The 16,981-nt window shown below is 49.1% G+C and overlaps 1 protein-coding gene across 1 annotated transcript in view; it reads left to right on the top strand.

Moving 5' to 3' along the window:
- Positions 1–415: 415 nt before the first annotated feature.
- LOC311231931 (uncharacterized protein) overlaps positions 416–16,981 on the top strand; it is a gene marked incomplete at its 3' end in the record, with an annotated part of 185,622 nt that continues 169,056 nt past the window's right edge. Inside the window, exon 1 of the mRNA XM_084318565.1 lies at positions 416–518. Coding sequence (XP_084174691.1) covers positions 425–518 — 94 coding nt within the window. The 5' untranslated portion in view covers positions 416–424. The remainder of the gene's footprint in view (positions 519–16,981) is intronic.

Here is a 16,981-nt window from a genome sequence, read left to right on the forward strand (position 1 = left end):
GAAAAAAAACAGCGTCGTGGTCGTGGTTTGAAGACAGCGGGAGTCTTCTGTACGGCACCCTGCCCTGGTCGAAGTGGAGCAGCAGCCCAACCCGCATCCCTATAACGGGGGAGGAGGAGGCCTGCAGTGGCAGCAGGAGGATGTAGCCGCGGATTAACGGAGGAGGAGAGAGAGGCGCTGTGAGGAAGAAGCCAGAGGGATAGAGGTATCTCTCTCTCTCTCTCTCTGGATACAAAATAAAGGTATCTCTCTATAGGAGGGAGAGGACGGAGGGGACATGGGGAAGGACCAGGAGTAACGGAGGAGAGAGAGGCGCTGTGAGGAAGAAGCCAGAGAGGGATAGAGGAGGGAGGACGGAGGGGAGAGAGGCGCTGTGAGGAAGAAGCCAGAGAGGGATAGAGGAGGGAGAACGGAGGGGACTGTCATGGGGAAGGACCAGGAGTTGCTCCAGGCGGTCAAGACCCAGGACTTGCTGACAGCACAGCGGCTTCTGCAGAGACCTCGGCCGGGGAAAGCAAGTCAGTATACTCCCCTCCATCTCTCTCTCTCTCTTGTATCATCTCGCCTCTCCCTCTCTCACACACACACACACACACACACACACACACACACACACACACACACACACACACACACACACACACACACACACACACACACACACACACACACACACACTCACGCCACAAACATCACATTTGGACTATACACATTAAGACACCACATCAGATTTGGCCTGCACACTGTCCTGACCTGGTAATGATGACGCGGTGTGTATGTGTGTGTGTGTGGGTATGACGCTGGGTGTGTGTGAGATGGTGATGATGACGTTGCACATGTGTGATAATAATGGTGTTTAGGGTGGCTCTCTCCATCATGTCCTGAATGGAATGAGAATCAGTGGTCTTGGTATCATCACCGTCTCACGTGATGTCAAGGATACAGATTTACCATAATGTGTGTGTGTGTGCGTGCATGTGTGTGTGTGATTGTGTGTGTGTGTGTGTGCGTGTGTGTGTGTGTGTGTGTGTGTGTGTGTGTGTGTGTGTGAGAGAGAGAGAGGTAGAGGTGGGGGAGAGACATAGAAATACAATGGGGTCCTATAACACTCTGCTCTCTGGACGAGGGCTTATCGATGTGTGAAGACACCAGATGTCAGTGGTAATAACGTGGCAATCGTAAGTGTACGTGAGCGGGCGTTTGCATGCACGTGTGTTGTTTAAGTGTGTGTGTGTGTGCACGCAATCCGTGTGTATGTGTGTGACGCGGTGTCAGCTGGGAATAATTCGATTTCAATTACAGTCTAGAAACGGCTCCTCCTCTCTTGTTTCATCAGCACCTCATTCCTCTCCTCTCCTCTATCTGCTCCTCTTCTCTCCTCTCTATCTGCTCCTCTTCTATCCTCTATCTCCTCCTCTTCTCTCCTCTCTATCTGCTCCGATATGCTCCTCTCCTCTATCTGCTCCTCTTTTCTCTATCTCCTCCTCCTCTATCCACTCTTCTCTCGTCTCCTCTCATCTCATCTCCTCTTGTTTCTTCTCCTCTCTCGTCTCCTCTCCCTTCTCCTCTATCGCCTCTTCTCTCTTCTCCTCTCTCCTCGCCTCTCCTCTCCTCTGCTCCTCGCCTCTCTCCTCTGCTCCTCTGCTCTATTCTTCCCTCTTCTCCTCTCTCGTCTCCTCCCCTCTTCCCTCCCTTCTCCTCTATCGCCTCTTCTCTCTTCTTCTCTCTCCTCGACTCTCCTCTCTCCTCTGCTCCTCTGCTCTCTTCTCCCCTCTTCTCCTCTCTCGTCTCCTCTCCTCTTCCCTCCCTTCTCCTCTATCGCCTCTTCTCTCTCCTCGCCTCGCCTCTCCTCTCCTCTGCTCTCTTCTCCCCTCTTCTCCTCTCGACATGTGTGTGTGCAGCACGTGCACACGCGTGTTTGTATGTGAACATTCCGGCAGTGCCATAGAATATGAAAAATGCTTCTCCTCAAACGCCAGAACGGATCAGCTCTGAGTGTTCAGACCACTGCACACTGACAAAGAGGGAGAGAGGGGGGGGGGGGGGGGGGGCAAAGGGAGAGGAGAGAGGCAGAGAGAAGAGTGAGAGTGAGGGGAACAGAGGGAGGGAAAGGTGGAGATAGGGATAGAGAGAGTGGTAGGAGGAGATAGGGTTGGGTACCGTTCACATTTGAACCGATACCGGTACCCGACGGTACCTTTTTTCTGTACTTTAGTCTTTAACTTTAATTTTATCTACCTACCTCAGTTGTAAAAAATGTGTCCAAACTTCAAATAATTTATTATCATTATTATTTATTTAGAACAATTTGTTACTAATATATAAATAATATATAATATTGCAGCGAGCGTTGTCTGCATCTAGCTTTTTAAAGTGTAACCACACTTGCGACCGTTTTCGGCTTGCCATTGCCCGACTGCTTTGTTGTCGAATAATTTCGGTCGATACCCTTAACACTTTGATTGCCATGGGTTAAATTCATGATATACCATAGATTGCCAGCTCTATTTGTCTATGGAGAAGTACCCCTTCTTTGCATGGCTATAACTTTTTAAATTCTATTGCTACATTGCCATTATTAGGGCCCATTCAAAGTCCTATATGTATTGTTCATTGTGTAGCAACGTTAAACTTTTTCATTCACATATTCATAGTAAAGTATGGTCTCTAATGTATAAGTATGTTTTCATCTCTTTCTGCAGCTTTCTCCAGAACGTGATCTATAGCCCCAAATGCATTATATTGATGATGAAATACAGTTTGATGGCAATCGGGGCGATATAAAAAATTTCAATTGGACGTACTTCTAGAATGATCTACGTATGATCTGATGATGACCGGATGGGCGGGGGATCGTTTATAATTCCGTGGGCAGCGTTATATCATTCATCTAGTGTGGGTCATATGTTCATCATAACAGTTTATATGGAACACGTTCAAAAATAACGCTGAATCTTACCGTATCTTCCTCGCGCCGTTGGACGATCAGCGTGGTGTAGACCGTTTTCGATTATGGGATGTTTATCCTGATGAACCATTTCCAGCTTGTATAATACTATATACGTCCAAATAACGTTGTTTATTGAGTTAGGGCGAGCGATTGATCATCCAGTGTGTTGAGATGGAGTCCGGCTACCGGACGCGAGTGCCCGGAGCTCATATGGATGAGCACTTCCTGTTTGGGGCGCCCCTCCCTCTTGGCCGATCTGCCGATCGGCCACCAGATGGCGCTCTCGAACCGTTAGACAGTTGGTGGGAGCCCACCAGCACATCTCAGGGCTCCGGAAAGAAAATATGATTTCGATCACAGATTTTTGAAATATTGATATCAAAGACGAGTTACGGCGTCCTCGGCACCTTTAGCATGGCTCTGAATGATGTGAAAAAGCGTTTTCCGGCAATCAAAGTGTTAAAAGTACCGGATTCGGTACCCATCCCTAGGAGGAGAGAGACACACACACACACACACACACACACACACACACACACACACACACACACACACACACACACCGTTTTTGCGCCATTGTTGATGTTATTATTCTCTCATGCTGCTCCATGCATATCAAAGAGCACAGTGACTATTGTTGTCTATTGTTTGACTACAGTCACATGTTATTTGTTTACAGTCACCTGTTGTTGTTGTTGTTGTTGTTGTTGTTGTTGTTGTTGTTGTTGTTGTTGTTGTTGTTGTTGTTGTTGTTGTTATAGCCAAGCTAAGATGTCTGTGTTATGGTTAAAAAGTTGGACCCCAAAGCAGAGACGACACGCTGAGTAACAAGTAAATCAAGGGTTTTATTAACCGCAAAGTAATTGTCCAAAAACACAAAGCACAGTGGCGGGGAAAAAGGGCAGGCTGGATCGCCGGCCAACCACTGGATATTAGGGATGCACCGATATGAAAATTTGCCACCGATACCGATTGTTCAACTAACACAATCGGCCGATACCGATATTTGTGGCAAAAAAAAATATTTGTAATTTTCTTTTTATATATATATTTTTTTGTAATAATTTTTTTTAATGAAACTACTGTATATTTGTATGTGTATGTTTGTATTTGTAGGCCTCTTTACTTACTTAAAAAAAGGAAACATCAAGAAATATGTTTATGGTATTAATTCCACCATGCCATGTAGCACTATCCCTCTCCCAGTATGGTCTGGCGGCCTGCAGCTGGATACTATTGTCTCAACCAGAACTCTCAACCAATGCAATAGAACAATTCTGATTGACAGTCGATTTGGCCAATTACGTCACACCGCTAGCACCCACCTCTGTATGCTGTTCTTACCACCAATCGGCAAGCATTTATTCATTTTCTACTTCCGGGCATGCCGCCATTGATCTGCTTGCGAGAACTGAGAACCACAACAAGCTTACCGTAGCTAATACGTTAGCTCCCCGGCCCCGCCGACCAGCGCTCCACAGGATGACCAAACGAGGCATAATGATTTTACTGGAGCAACGGAAAGGAACTGAGCTAGTATGTTCGGGTAAATACTATGCTGATGTTATTGAACGTGTAACACTAACTATATAACGTTAATGCCACAAAACTAATGTTTGTGTCATTTTAACAGCAGATACTTTCTTAAATGCCATCTTCCAGAGAGAGGGGTGTTGACGGGGAGCTCTGATGGGTTCGCTTGGTTGTGTTATTAGCATTGAACAGCTAACCAAAAGCTAGCGTTAACTAACGTTAAAGGTTTAGCCATAACGTTACCTTGGCTAAAGTTGGGGCTATTCATAATCCAGCAATAATGGCTGCAGACCTGCAAGCAAAGTACAGCAAGTTGGCAAAGGAGTATTCCAACGTAAATCACATTTTCACCAGTAACGTTAGTTTTTCCATCTCCCGGTAGCTCATGCTAGCTAACCTAGCTCACGTTAGCGTCGTCACTGAGCGACCACCTCGCGTACACAATTAATGACATGTTGCGGACAGCCATATCGGTGACAATGTTTAGCTTTTAGTGCCAAATGATAAGAGTCTGAAGCGGAGTCTCAAAAGAGAATGTTGAATATTTAGTAGTAACTTTGATGCAGTAGCTTGTGTGTGTGGGGGACTGGGGGCGGCGTTGTGCAGGACGCGACTGAACTTTTTTTTGCCTTTTGACGCGACACAAATTGATGGATATTTATCGGCTACTGCCATCGGCACATTTGAGCTTATTGGCCGATAGGCCGATTGCAGTCAACAAGGCACTTATCGGCCGATACCGATACTCGACCGATACATCGGTGCACCCCTACTGGATATCCGTCCAGACACCAATCCTCACAGGGAGGAAACCAGGAAGCAGCAGAGGCGATGCCAGAGCGACACACCAAATCTACACTGGGAAAAGAGAGAAAAACATGAGGAGTCAAAAACGTACAAAAACCACCGGAGCGCAAAAGTTCACCAAAATTACAGAAGGTTCAGCACTGGGTTCACACTGGGTTCACACTGGGTTCACACTGGGTTCAGCACTGGGTTCAGCACTGGGTTCAGCACTGGGTTCACACTGGGTTCAGCACTGGGTTCAACACTGGGTTCAGCACTGGGTTCACACTGGGTTCAGCACTGGGTTCACACTGGGTTCACACTGGGTTCAACACTGGGTTCAGCACTGGGTTCACACTGGGTTCAGCACTGGGTTCACACTGGGTTCAGCACTGGGTTCAACACTGGGTTCAACACTGGGTTCACACTAGGGGTGCACCGATATATCGGTCGGGTATCGGTATCGGCCGATAAGTGCCTTGTTGACTGCTATCGGCCTGTCGGCCGATAAGCTCAAATGTGCCGATAGCAGTCGCCGATAACTAACCATCAATTTGTGTAGCGTCAAAAGGCAAAAAAAAAAAAGTTCACTCGCGACCTACCTGCACAACGCCCGCCGTCCCCCCCACACACACACAAGCTACTGCATCAAAGTTACTATTTATGATTAACAAGGCATTCGTTTTGTGGCATTAACGTTATATAGTTAGTGTTACACGGACAATAACATCAGCATATTATTATTACCCATAGCAGCAAGGCATTACTCCGAGTCCGTTCATAGCCGGGAGGCAGAAGACTAACGTTACTGGTGAAAATGTGATTTACGTTGGAATACTCCTTTGCCAACTTGCTGTACTTTGCTTGCAGGTCTGCAGCCATTATTGCTGGATTATGAATAGCCCCAACTTTAGCCAACGTAACGTTATGGCTAAACCTTTAACATTAGTTAACGCTAGCTTTCGGTTAGCTGTTCAATGCTAATAACACAACCAAGCGAACCCATCAGAGCTCCCCATCAACACCGCTCTGTCGGGAGGATGGCATTTAAGAAAGTATCTGCTGTTAAAATGACACAAACATTCGTTTTGTGGCATTAACGTTATATAGTTAGTTACACGTTCAATTACATCAGCATAGTATTTACCCGAAGATAGCAAGCAAGCCGTTCATAGCTCGGTTCCATTCCGTTGCTCATTCCGTACCCAACTACACATTCTGCAATCTGTTAATAAAGTTTTCAACCAGACAAATGTATAGAAAGGCTTTGTTTTATTATAACATTTGTTGCAGTAAAATCATTGTGTCTCGTTTGGCCATCCTGTGGAGCGCGCTGGTCGGCGGGCACTGCCGGGCAGCTAACGTATTAGCTTGTTGTGGTTCTGAGTTTGACTCGCATTCTCGCAAGCAGATCAATGGCGGCATGCCCCGAAGTAGAAAATGAATAAACGCTTGCCGATTGGTGGTAAGAACAGCAGGAGGCGGGTGCTAGCGGTGTGGCGTAATTGGCCGAATCGACTGTCAATAAAAATGGTTCCATTGCATTGGTTGAAAGCTCTGGTTGAGAGAATAGTATCCCGCTGCAGGCCGCCAGAATGGTTCCATTGCATTGGTTGAAAGCTCTGGTTGAGAAAATAGTATCCCTCTGCAGGCCGCCAGACGATACTGGGAGAGGGATCAGTGATACCATAAACATATTTCTTGATGTTTCCTTTTTTTAAGTAAGTAAAGAGGCCTACACATACAAACATACACATACAAATATACAGTAGTTTCATAAAAAAAAAAAAAAAAAAAAAAAAAAATATATATATATAAAAAAAAATTACAAATACTTATTTTTTGCCACAAGTATCGGTATCGGTATCGGTATCGGCCGATTGTGTTAGTTGAACAATCGGTATCGGTATCGGTGGCCAATTTTCATATCGGTGCACCCCTAGTTCACACTGGGTTCAGCACTGGGTTCAGCACTGGGTTCACACTGGGTTCACACTGGGTTCAGCACTGGGTTCAGCACTGGGTTCAACACTGGGTTCAGCACTGGGTTCAGCACTGGGTTCAACACTGGGTTCACACTGGGTTCACACTGGGTTCAGCACTGGGTTCAGCACTGGGTTCAACACTGGGTTCAACACTGGGTTCAGCACTGGGTTCACACTGGGTTCACACTGGGTTCACACTGGGTTTACACTGGGTTCAGCACTGGGTTCAGCACTGGGTTTTCTACCGTGGCTACTGTTCGGTATGTGAGGGTGTAGTTGAAACGGCCCAGGAACACGAGTCCTCCGGGCCTGGCGTGCGTTCAGCCTATGGGCAGAACGGAGATATGACAAGTTTTTATGATCAGTCCAAACCACAAATGGATGGCTAGCACCCTCCAACCAATGGCTCCATTCCTGGAGAGCCAACACCACCGCCAGAAGTTCTCTGTTCCCCACATCGTAGTTCTTCTCCGCAGGGGAGAGGCGGTGAGAGAAGAACGCACATGGGTGGATCTTCTGGTCAGCGCTGGGAAAAGACCGCCCCCACCCCTGAGTCTGAGGCCTCTGGAACTGGGCCTCTGGACCGGGGTGAGAGAGCACAGGTGCAGAAGAAAACAGACTCTTCAGTTTAGCAAAGGCCGCTTCGGCTGAAGGAGACCACTGAAAAGGCAGTTTCACTGAAATGAGTTGTGTGAGAGAGTTGTCCCTTCTGTTAGAAAACTGTGTTTTTGGCCTTCATCTGCCCTTCCGTGAAGTCTCTGCATTGTGTTTATTTGTTTGTTTTGTTGAGGCAATCATTCGGTGGAATTCTGTCCTCCCACACTGGATTTAACACTGTTGCACTGTCCCTGTTGTGTGCATCTGGACACAAATTTAACTGGAGTCGTCGTCTCTTTATCAGAAAGGATGTTTATTTCCATAAACATAGCATCTCGTACAAAATGAAAGTCATTGGTGGTATAATAAACTAGATGAATAGATTATATCTATCGCTTTGGTGGCCTGTCCTGTTAGCCGAAGCCTGTCTGTTAGCCTGTAGCTATCTTTCTACTGCGTGGTATTTTCCCCTCCCCCTCCAGCCCTCGTTCAAAGGGCTGGAGCTCAGCTCGATGTCAGTCTGTCTCGCTATCCAAAACGTTTCTGCTCCCTACCGGAAGAACTAACAGCTATAAAGTCTCTGTCTCGTTGTTGTGGCTATCTTGTCCTCCTACAGCAACGGCTTTCCCCCTTGCAACGGCTTTCCCCCTAGCAACGGTTTAAGATAAGATAAGATATTCCTTTACTGATTCCTTTATTGAAATTCAGGCATCATAGCAGCATGGGGGAAGGGGGGGGGGGTACAGGTAGTAAAAACAACACAAGCAGTGTAAACAAATAAGTCAAAATAATTGACTAACTGAAATATACAGTATTCACAGTGTCGCATAAGGTGCAGTATGCATGAGGTAGTGTTATAATTTACTGTGTAACTAACTGAAGTATGCAGAATTCACAGTATCACAGTATTCACATAAGGTGCAGTATTCACATAAGGTGCACTCAGGGAACAAACTTAACTTTTTGACTTTGATTTAAAAAACTACCAGCCAGGCAGATTTTTTACCAGCCAAAAATTATAAATAGCTTTTTAGTATATCGCCATGTGTTATTATTACTATAATACTCTCATATGCTATTTTCAATTAATATCATAAACAACATAAGGAATATTAGCATAATTTTGAGTGGACTGAAGGAATGAGTCAGCGTTAATAGTTTTAAATGCAAATAATTTATTGAAACATAGAAGTGGGGTCGGTTGGGACACACACACACAATGGGGGACCCTGATGTAAACAAGACAAACGTCTTTCTCTGGTCTGCATCCCCTTAACAATTGTGTGTATTGAGCCGTACTGTATTGTACCCATTCTGCAATCTGTTAAATAAAGTTTTCATTAATTCACACTGTTTCAACTCACCACCCCCACATCATATTGACAGTCTAGTCTGTCTTCAAACTTCCACTCCTCTCGAAACTTTTTTATATTTGAATATCAACATTATCTGTCCATCCTCAGTAATCCTCAGTTTACTATAATATACTCCAGACTGACTTCATCGTCTTTCCAAACACACGCACACACACACACCCTTTCCCCAGTCTGGCTCTGCCTCTGCCTCTGATCAGGATTAGCTTGTTAGCTTACGCTAACTTAACGTTCATTTCGGGCGATGTGGGCATAAAGGAATGGCGATGATGCAAAGCGTGTTAGATGCATTTGACCCGTTGTGAGAAAAAAAAAACACCACAGACTTATTTCGGATAGCAAAATAGCCGCACTGCTGTGTAGCGCTGCTCCTCTGCTTGACCGACCTGCGCCGCAGACAATAGCACGGACTGGGCGGATATGACTCGCCGAGTTGCCACAGGGTTTTTTCAAAATAAGAGTATCATATGAACCGAACGTTGCTAGCTGACGGAGCCATAGATATTATGACTGGAGCTGCGCTTGGGGCGGAAATGAGACCTGCACAGGATTTTCAAAATAAGAGTATCGATATGAACTACACGCCAGGTGGCGGGCAGACCTCTCATTTTTACTCGGCAAACCTTAAATCTACAGGCCATTGGCGCTTGGCGGGTGCTTATTTTGTTCCCTGGGTGCATATAAGGTATGCATAAGGTAGTGTTATTGTCCTCCTTGGGTTCCTATTAGTTCTAGTTGGATGTCTGGCAGCAGTCCCTGCCCACTGTTGTGGAGCCTGATGGCCGCTGGTATGAAGGACTGTCCGAGGCGGTTAGTTGAGTGTCGGGGGGGTATGAGTGCCTCAGGGCAGCTCTGGCTGCAATTGTAGCTTACCACCACCGGTATGACTGTGTATGAATGAATAATGGACTCTGTGAAGCGCTCTGGGTGTCATGAAGAGCGCTATATAAATCCAAGTCATTATTATTATTATTATGAGTCTGTGGCTGAACGTGCTTCTCATCTTGACTAGCTCGTCGTAGAGGGGGTGGGAGGGATTCTCCAGGATAGCAGCCAGTTTCCTTCTCATCCCTCTCTCTGCCATCACCTCTAGTCTGACCAGTCCGACTCCCACCACGGAGCTAGCCTTCCTCACCAGCTTGTTCAGTTTGTTGGTGTCCCTCGAGTTGATGTAGCCCCCCCAGCATGCCACAGCATAGAAGAGGATGCTGGCCACTACAGACTGGTAAAATGACTGCAGCAGTCTATTGCACACGTTGAAGGACGTTGAGTGTCCTCAGGAAGAACAGCCTGCTCTGTCCCTTCCTGTAGAGGGCCTCTGTGTTGTCCGACCATTCCAGTTTATTGTTCAGGTGTACCCCAAGGAACTTATATGACTCCACCACCTCAACCTCCTCCCCTCGGATGGTGATGGGAATCAGGGGGGGCCTCTTCTTGCCCCTCCGGAAGTCCACCACCAGCTCCTTGGTCTTACTGGTGTTGAGTTGGAGGTGGTTGCTGTCGCTCCACCCCACAAAGCTCTCCACCAGGGCTCTATACTCCTCATCATCGTCGGTGATGTAGCTTACGATGGAGGAGTCGTCAGAGAACTTCTGCAGGTGACACCTGCTTGAGTTGTGGCAGAAGTCTGAGGTATAGAGGGTGAAGAGGAAGGGTGACAGCACAGTTCCTTGGGGGGCGCCGGTGTTGCTCACCAGTACGTCAGACTGACTGTCCTTTAGTCTGACGTACTGCGGTCTCTCAGTGAGGTAGTCCTTGATCCAGGCCACCAAGCCGTGCTCCAGCTGCATCACAGAGAGCTTATCCGCTAGCAGTGACGGCTGGATGGTGTTGAAGGCACTGGAGAAATCAAAGAACATAATCCTCACTGAGCTGTGCAGCTTCTCCAGGTGTGTGTATGCTCTGTGGAGCATATAGATGATGGCGTCCTCCACCCCAATGTTTGCCTGGTATGCAAACTGCAGGGGGTCAAGGGAGTCTTTCACCAGGGGCTTGAGGTGTTGCAGGACCAGTCTCTCAAACGTCTTCATGACGTGTGATGTCAGAGCGACTGGCCTGTAGTCGCTGAGGGTGCTGGGTCGTCCCTTCTTGGGCACCGGGACAATGCAGGAGCATTGGTTTCTGACCCATATATACGCTGCTACTGCACTCCCGGCTATCTGACCTTGGCTCCTATCTCCCATAGGCCCTGCTACAGAGAACATTTCTGTCTTAGAGTTTAACACACACAGGGTCCTTTAAATTCCAGCCTATATATATATTTACATACATGCATGTTATAACCATATGAAAACCAGTGATATCCTTCACTTCTCCACAATGAAAGGTGCATTTCTCAGCCTTCACATAGAATCTGTTCTCCATCAGCCTCTGGAGGACCAGCGTAACATGTTGCACATGTTTCTGGGGGGAAAGGGAGAAAATTAAATGGTCACACAAATCTATTCAGCATGTCATGCCTGGAACACTGCTGGGGCATTGGTCAGTCCGAAAGGCATTACCAGGTACTCAAAGTGACCCAGCTGGGTGTTGAAGGCAGTCTTCCACTCATCTCCCTCTCTTATACGGACCAGATGTGGGTCTGACGTCTCAGCGGTTATGATATTTGGCAGGAACTGTGGGGCCTGGTAATAGTGGTGGGGACGGCTGCGTGCAAACAGTGAGAGTGACAGTGTAGGCTCCAATTTGTGATGGATATGCTGGACCAGTGTATGTGTGGGTTATGTAATTTTAACCACGGAAATCCTAACACTAGGGGAGACATGGAAGAGGGAATTACGTAGGGAGATGAGTTTGCGATGGTTTCCAGATATGAGGAGAGATATGGGGCCTGTCCGGTGTGTGACGTGGGGAAGTCATTTTCCGTCAAGGGCAAAAACATGCTTAGGCTCTGGAAGGAGTTCTAAGGGAATGTTGGACTGTGATACAAGTCAGTGTCAATAAAATGTTCCTCCACTCCCGAGTCAATCAACACTTGAACGGGTACTGAGACATTGTTCCACAATACCAGTACCTGGGAGTTGGAGGCGATTAGAGGAGGGCGAGTCGGTGGTCGTATGGCTCATCAGCGGCCCTCCCCAGCTGCATCGGTTCTGGCTCAGATCCAAGAGGGGGAGAGGGTGATACTGATTTTGTTGGAGGGGGGGAAATGGGATACTGGTGAAGGGGGAAGGGGCCTCTGCCTGGATGATCTTTCCCTGCGTCTCTCACGGAGACGATTAGCTAAACGCACCGCTCGTGAAATCAGCTCCTCTAATGAGGACGTTTCATCCCGAATAGCCAGCTCATCTTTCAACTCCTCTGTTAAGCTACTTAACCTGTTCCACCCGACGGGACCGGTACCGAAATGGCATCTGGTCATAAATCAATATTTTTCAGAGTGTTGTATAAAAATTGCGATTTAAATTTCAAACGTATTCAAGTATTAACATCACTAACATGTCACAAAAGCATGTAGAATGTATATTATCATCAATACGTTAGTTTAGCAATAGGTTAAAAGTGTCATTAGATAGATTTAACTTTTCGATTTGGTGAAGTCCGAGAGGGCGACCATTTTGGAATTTTGTAACCGTGGGAATTGTAGTCTTTTTGTGGCCATTTTGTAATAGACATGGCTAGCTGTCGATCAGCGTTGGAATTTTTCCGAACTACACTTCCTGAAGGGATCTAGAGGGTTCAAGGTTCATAGTTCTGTATGAATTTCTTTAATAACTCTGGATATTCTGGATAATATAACACAAAAGGTAAAGTTTTTGACAAATATTGAAAGGCTTTCAAGTTTCTCCTCCCTATTGTTTTTTTTTTTTTATTGGTCTTTTTCCCCCTCCATTTTCCTCCCATCCCAATGTTAGTCGTATGCCAATTCCCAGTCCCTTCCTGGTCGCTGCGCACTTACCCCCCACAGTCAGATCATCTGGGAGAGTGGAGGCTACCACGTGCTTCCTCCGACACACGTCCAGCCAATCACCGCTTCTTTTCACCTGGCAGCGCGGATTCTCATCGAGAGGGCGTAGCGTGTGGGAGGACCACACTATCCCCCTTGAGTCTTATCCGCGCTTAGCAGGCGCCCCGACCGAACTGTAGGAGTCGCTGTTTACAACGACCCGGACCCACCCCGCCAGCTTCTCCCACCCTCTAATACAGCCAATTGTATTAGTGCAGACGGCCAGCCAAGCTGGTGACAACCCCGGAGCTGTGAGCTGGATTCGAACAGGCGAATCCAGCTCACAGCTCCGGGGCTGGTGACGAACGCAATCTCCGCTCGGCCACCTAACCGCCCTCTCCTCCCTATTGTTAACATGTAGGAACAATTAGATCTGAAATTAGTTTCAAAACGGTTGCACTGTGGGGAAAATAAGAAAGTACAGTAGATTACAGTAGATTTCATTATCTGTTCTTATGCATGCCTGGTGATACTAAATTCAAATTGAACTCGGGCATTTGAAAGATAATATATGTATATATTGTAATGATCTGGGGTCTTGTGTGTCACTGTACCCGGGGGGTGTGTTTCCCCCCGGGAGAGATAGGAGGTGGCACCGGAAGTTACGTTGTGTTCGTGAAATATACGTGAAGCAGGAAGCTGTGTGTGTTCCTAACGAGTGAGGTATTGACCTGTATGTTACTCATTGAAGTGGAATTAAATAACCAAAAGAAACATAAACCTCTCCTCATTCTTCCTAACAATACGGGTACGACAGAACGCTACATTTGGTGTCAGAAGTGGGATCAGTGAACTCGGATTGACGCGCACTGTGTACCCTGTGGAGCTCCGCTGTTTGGCTAGCTACGTCACGTTAGCTTAGCAATGACGGCAAAAGAAGAGCCACGCCACGAGATTAAACAGGAGAGGGAGGATGAAGGTCTGTCAAGTGGACTTCCAGACCTGGAAAGAATCCAGGTCGGTGCCGAAGTCGGGGTTGGCAATCTCGGAGGACGGGAGAGTGACGGCCACGCGACGGTGGCACCGGTACTCCACCCGGCGGCGTCCGGTAGGAATGACATGCAGAGCGTGGCACCATGTGGAGGTGCACATGGCGGATGGAGAGCAGACCAGGCGCTGAAATATTTGGGTAAAGGCAGTCTGGAGGCGTTTTTTATGCAATTTGAGCTGGCAGCCGAACTGAATGGCTGGCCGATGGACAATAAAAAAAAGGCTGCCCGTCTCGTTTTGTCCCTCACGGATGATGCCCTGGCATGTTTGAGTGCACTGGGACCGGAAGAGCTGAGAGACTATGGAGCTGTGGTGGGGGCGCTGCAGAGGCGTTTCGGTCGATGTGACAATAAAAGCATCGTGGTCACAGAGCTATGTAACCGGCACAGACGGCCCGGTGAGTCCCTTCGTGCACTGGCAACTGACATTGAGACACTCACGAGACGGACATACGGCCACATGCCCCCCGCGGTGTTGAGTGAGTACGCCAGGGATCAGTTTGTCCGCGCCATCGAGCCGCGATACCTGCGTGAGCGGGTTCAACTGCGGCACCCGAGCACGCTGCAGGGGGCCTTGGAGCTGGCGCTGGAGAGAGAAGACCTGCGGGGCGAGACCACACAGGAGGGCGTGAGGGAGGCCCCTCCCACGGTGAGGGTTGCGAGGGAGAGCGGCCCAAGGGTGTGGGTGGGCGCAATGATGGAGCGGATGACAGAGCTGGTGCGTGCCGTAACATTGCAACCACAAGGAGGTGCGGCTCATTCACCAAGGCCCATGCGCTGCTGGGGGTGTGGCCAACCCGGGCATCTCCGCAGGGACTGCCGCAATCGCCAGGAGAGGCAGGGAAACGGCAGGGGGTCCGTGTAGATGGGGCGGAGCGGATCCCTGGCGCCATGTCCCATGCTGCTCTGCCTCCAGCGGAGGGAGCCAATCAGCACAGCCGGGGGGGTGGGGCTCTACTCCCCCCAGAAGCAGACGTTGACACTGAATCAGTCATGGTAGTGGGCTGGACGCATGCAGGCAATTTTTTGCTATGTTCCCGTCACCCTGGCTGGGGCGCCGTGTTCGGCCCTGGTGGACACGGGTTCGACTGCGACGCTGATGAGGCCCGACGTGGTCCCGGTGGGGACACAGCTGGAGCAGACGTCGGTGCAGCTGAGGACAGTGACTGGTGAGCTAGCCCCCATGTTGGGGAAGGGAAAGGTGGTCATAACAGTGGGGGGCCTGTCGGTGGAGTTCCAAGTGTGGGTGGCAGAGGTGCAGGACCCCTGTATATTGGGGCTAGACTTTTTGAAGTTTGCCCGATGCCTGCTGGACCTGGGGGAGAACACATTGAGTTTCCCTGGGGGCCCCACTGTTGAGATGATATCCCCCCCACTTCCTCCGAGGTCAGCGCCACTGGCAGTGAGGGCAGCAGAGACACAGTTTAATTCTGCAAGCCCCCTGGACAGTCACGGTAGCTCCCGCTCCCGGAATACCCGCCTGAGATATTCCCCTGCCCACTCGACGGCTGAACGCTCACCCCCCATGCCCATTGCCCCTGACAGGCAGCTCCCTTCACCGGCTGGCAGTACGCCCCTGTCCCCATCAGCAGCCCCATTTACACCCGGGGGCCCCCTCCCCCTAGCGCAGCCTAACATGGAGGAAGAGGCTGACAGGCTAGCATTTGTGAGGGGCCTATGGGAATGCAACGGTGGCCACTTGGAGCCGGAACAGCGAGAGGAGCTGTGGCAGTTGCTAAATGAGTTCAAGGACATTTTTGCACTGACAGATGCTGAAATTGGCTGCACTCACTTGGTGCATCACCAAATAGACACAGGGGACGCCCGGCCTATCAGATCACCAGCCCGCCGCCTTCCCATGGCGTACAGAGAAGCTGCAGAGTGCGCCATTGATGAGATGCAGCGGGCGGGCATCATAGAGCCCTCTGCCAGTCCCTGGGCTTCGGGAGTGGTGATGGTAAAGAAGAAGAACACTCCCAAAATGAGATTCTGCGTCGACTACAGACCACTGAACAAGGTGACAAAGAAAGACTCTTACCCGATGCCCCATGTTGATGAGGCGCTGGACACAGTGGCTGGGTCGTCCTGGTTCTCCTCACTAGACTTACGGGCTGGCTACTGGCAGGTGCCCCTCGACCCAGAGTCTAAACCTAAGACAGCCTTCTGCACACCGAGGGGGCTGTGGCAATTCCGTGTCCTCAGCTTCGGGCTGTGTAACGCCCCAGCCACGTTTGAAAGGCTAATGGAGAGCGTGTTGGCTGGCATTCCTCCAGAGGAGTGCGTGGTGTACCTGGACGACATACTGGCCCACGGCAGCTCCTTCCAGGCGGCCCTCCAGACGCTGAGACGGGTCCTGGGGAGGATAGCCGAGGCAGGACTGAAACTTCACCCCGACAAGTGCCACTTCATGAGGAGAGAAGTGGAGTTCTTGGGACACAAACTGACGGGAGAGGGCATCAGCACGCAGGAGGGGAAGATAAAGGCGGTCAAAGAGTGGCCCACCCCCGCAGACAAAGAGCAGCTCGAGAGCTTTGTGGGGCTTGCCTCATACTACAGGAGGTTTGTGAGGGGGTTCTCCTGCATCGCTGAGCCCCTATTTCGACTGAAGGAGAAAGGCGCTGACTTCACCTGGACGCCTGAGTGTCAGCAGGCGTTTGACCTCCTAAAAAAAGGACTAACAGAAGCACCTGTGCTTCGACCCCCAGACCCCTCCCTGCCGTTTGTCCTGGACACGGATGCCAGCAACGTGGGTATGGGGGCCGTGCTGTCTCAGGTGGGGCCGGACGGAGAAAGAGCGGTGGCTTACTTCAGCCACACATTCA

The sequence above is a fragment of the Notolepis coatsorum genome (genome assembly GCF_963971535.1).
Source record: "Notolepis coatsorum genome assembly, chromosome: 7".
Classification (NCBI taxonomy): domain Eukaryota; kingdom Metazoa; phylum Chordata; class Actinopteri; order Aulopiformes; family Paralepididae; genus Notolepis; species Notolepis coatsorum.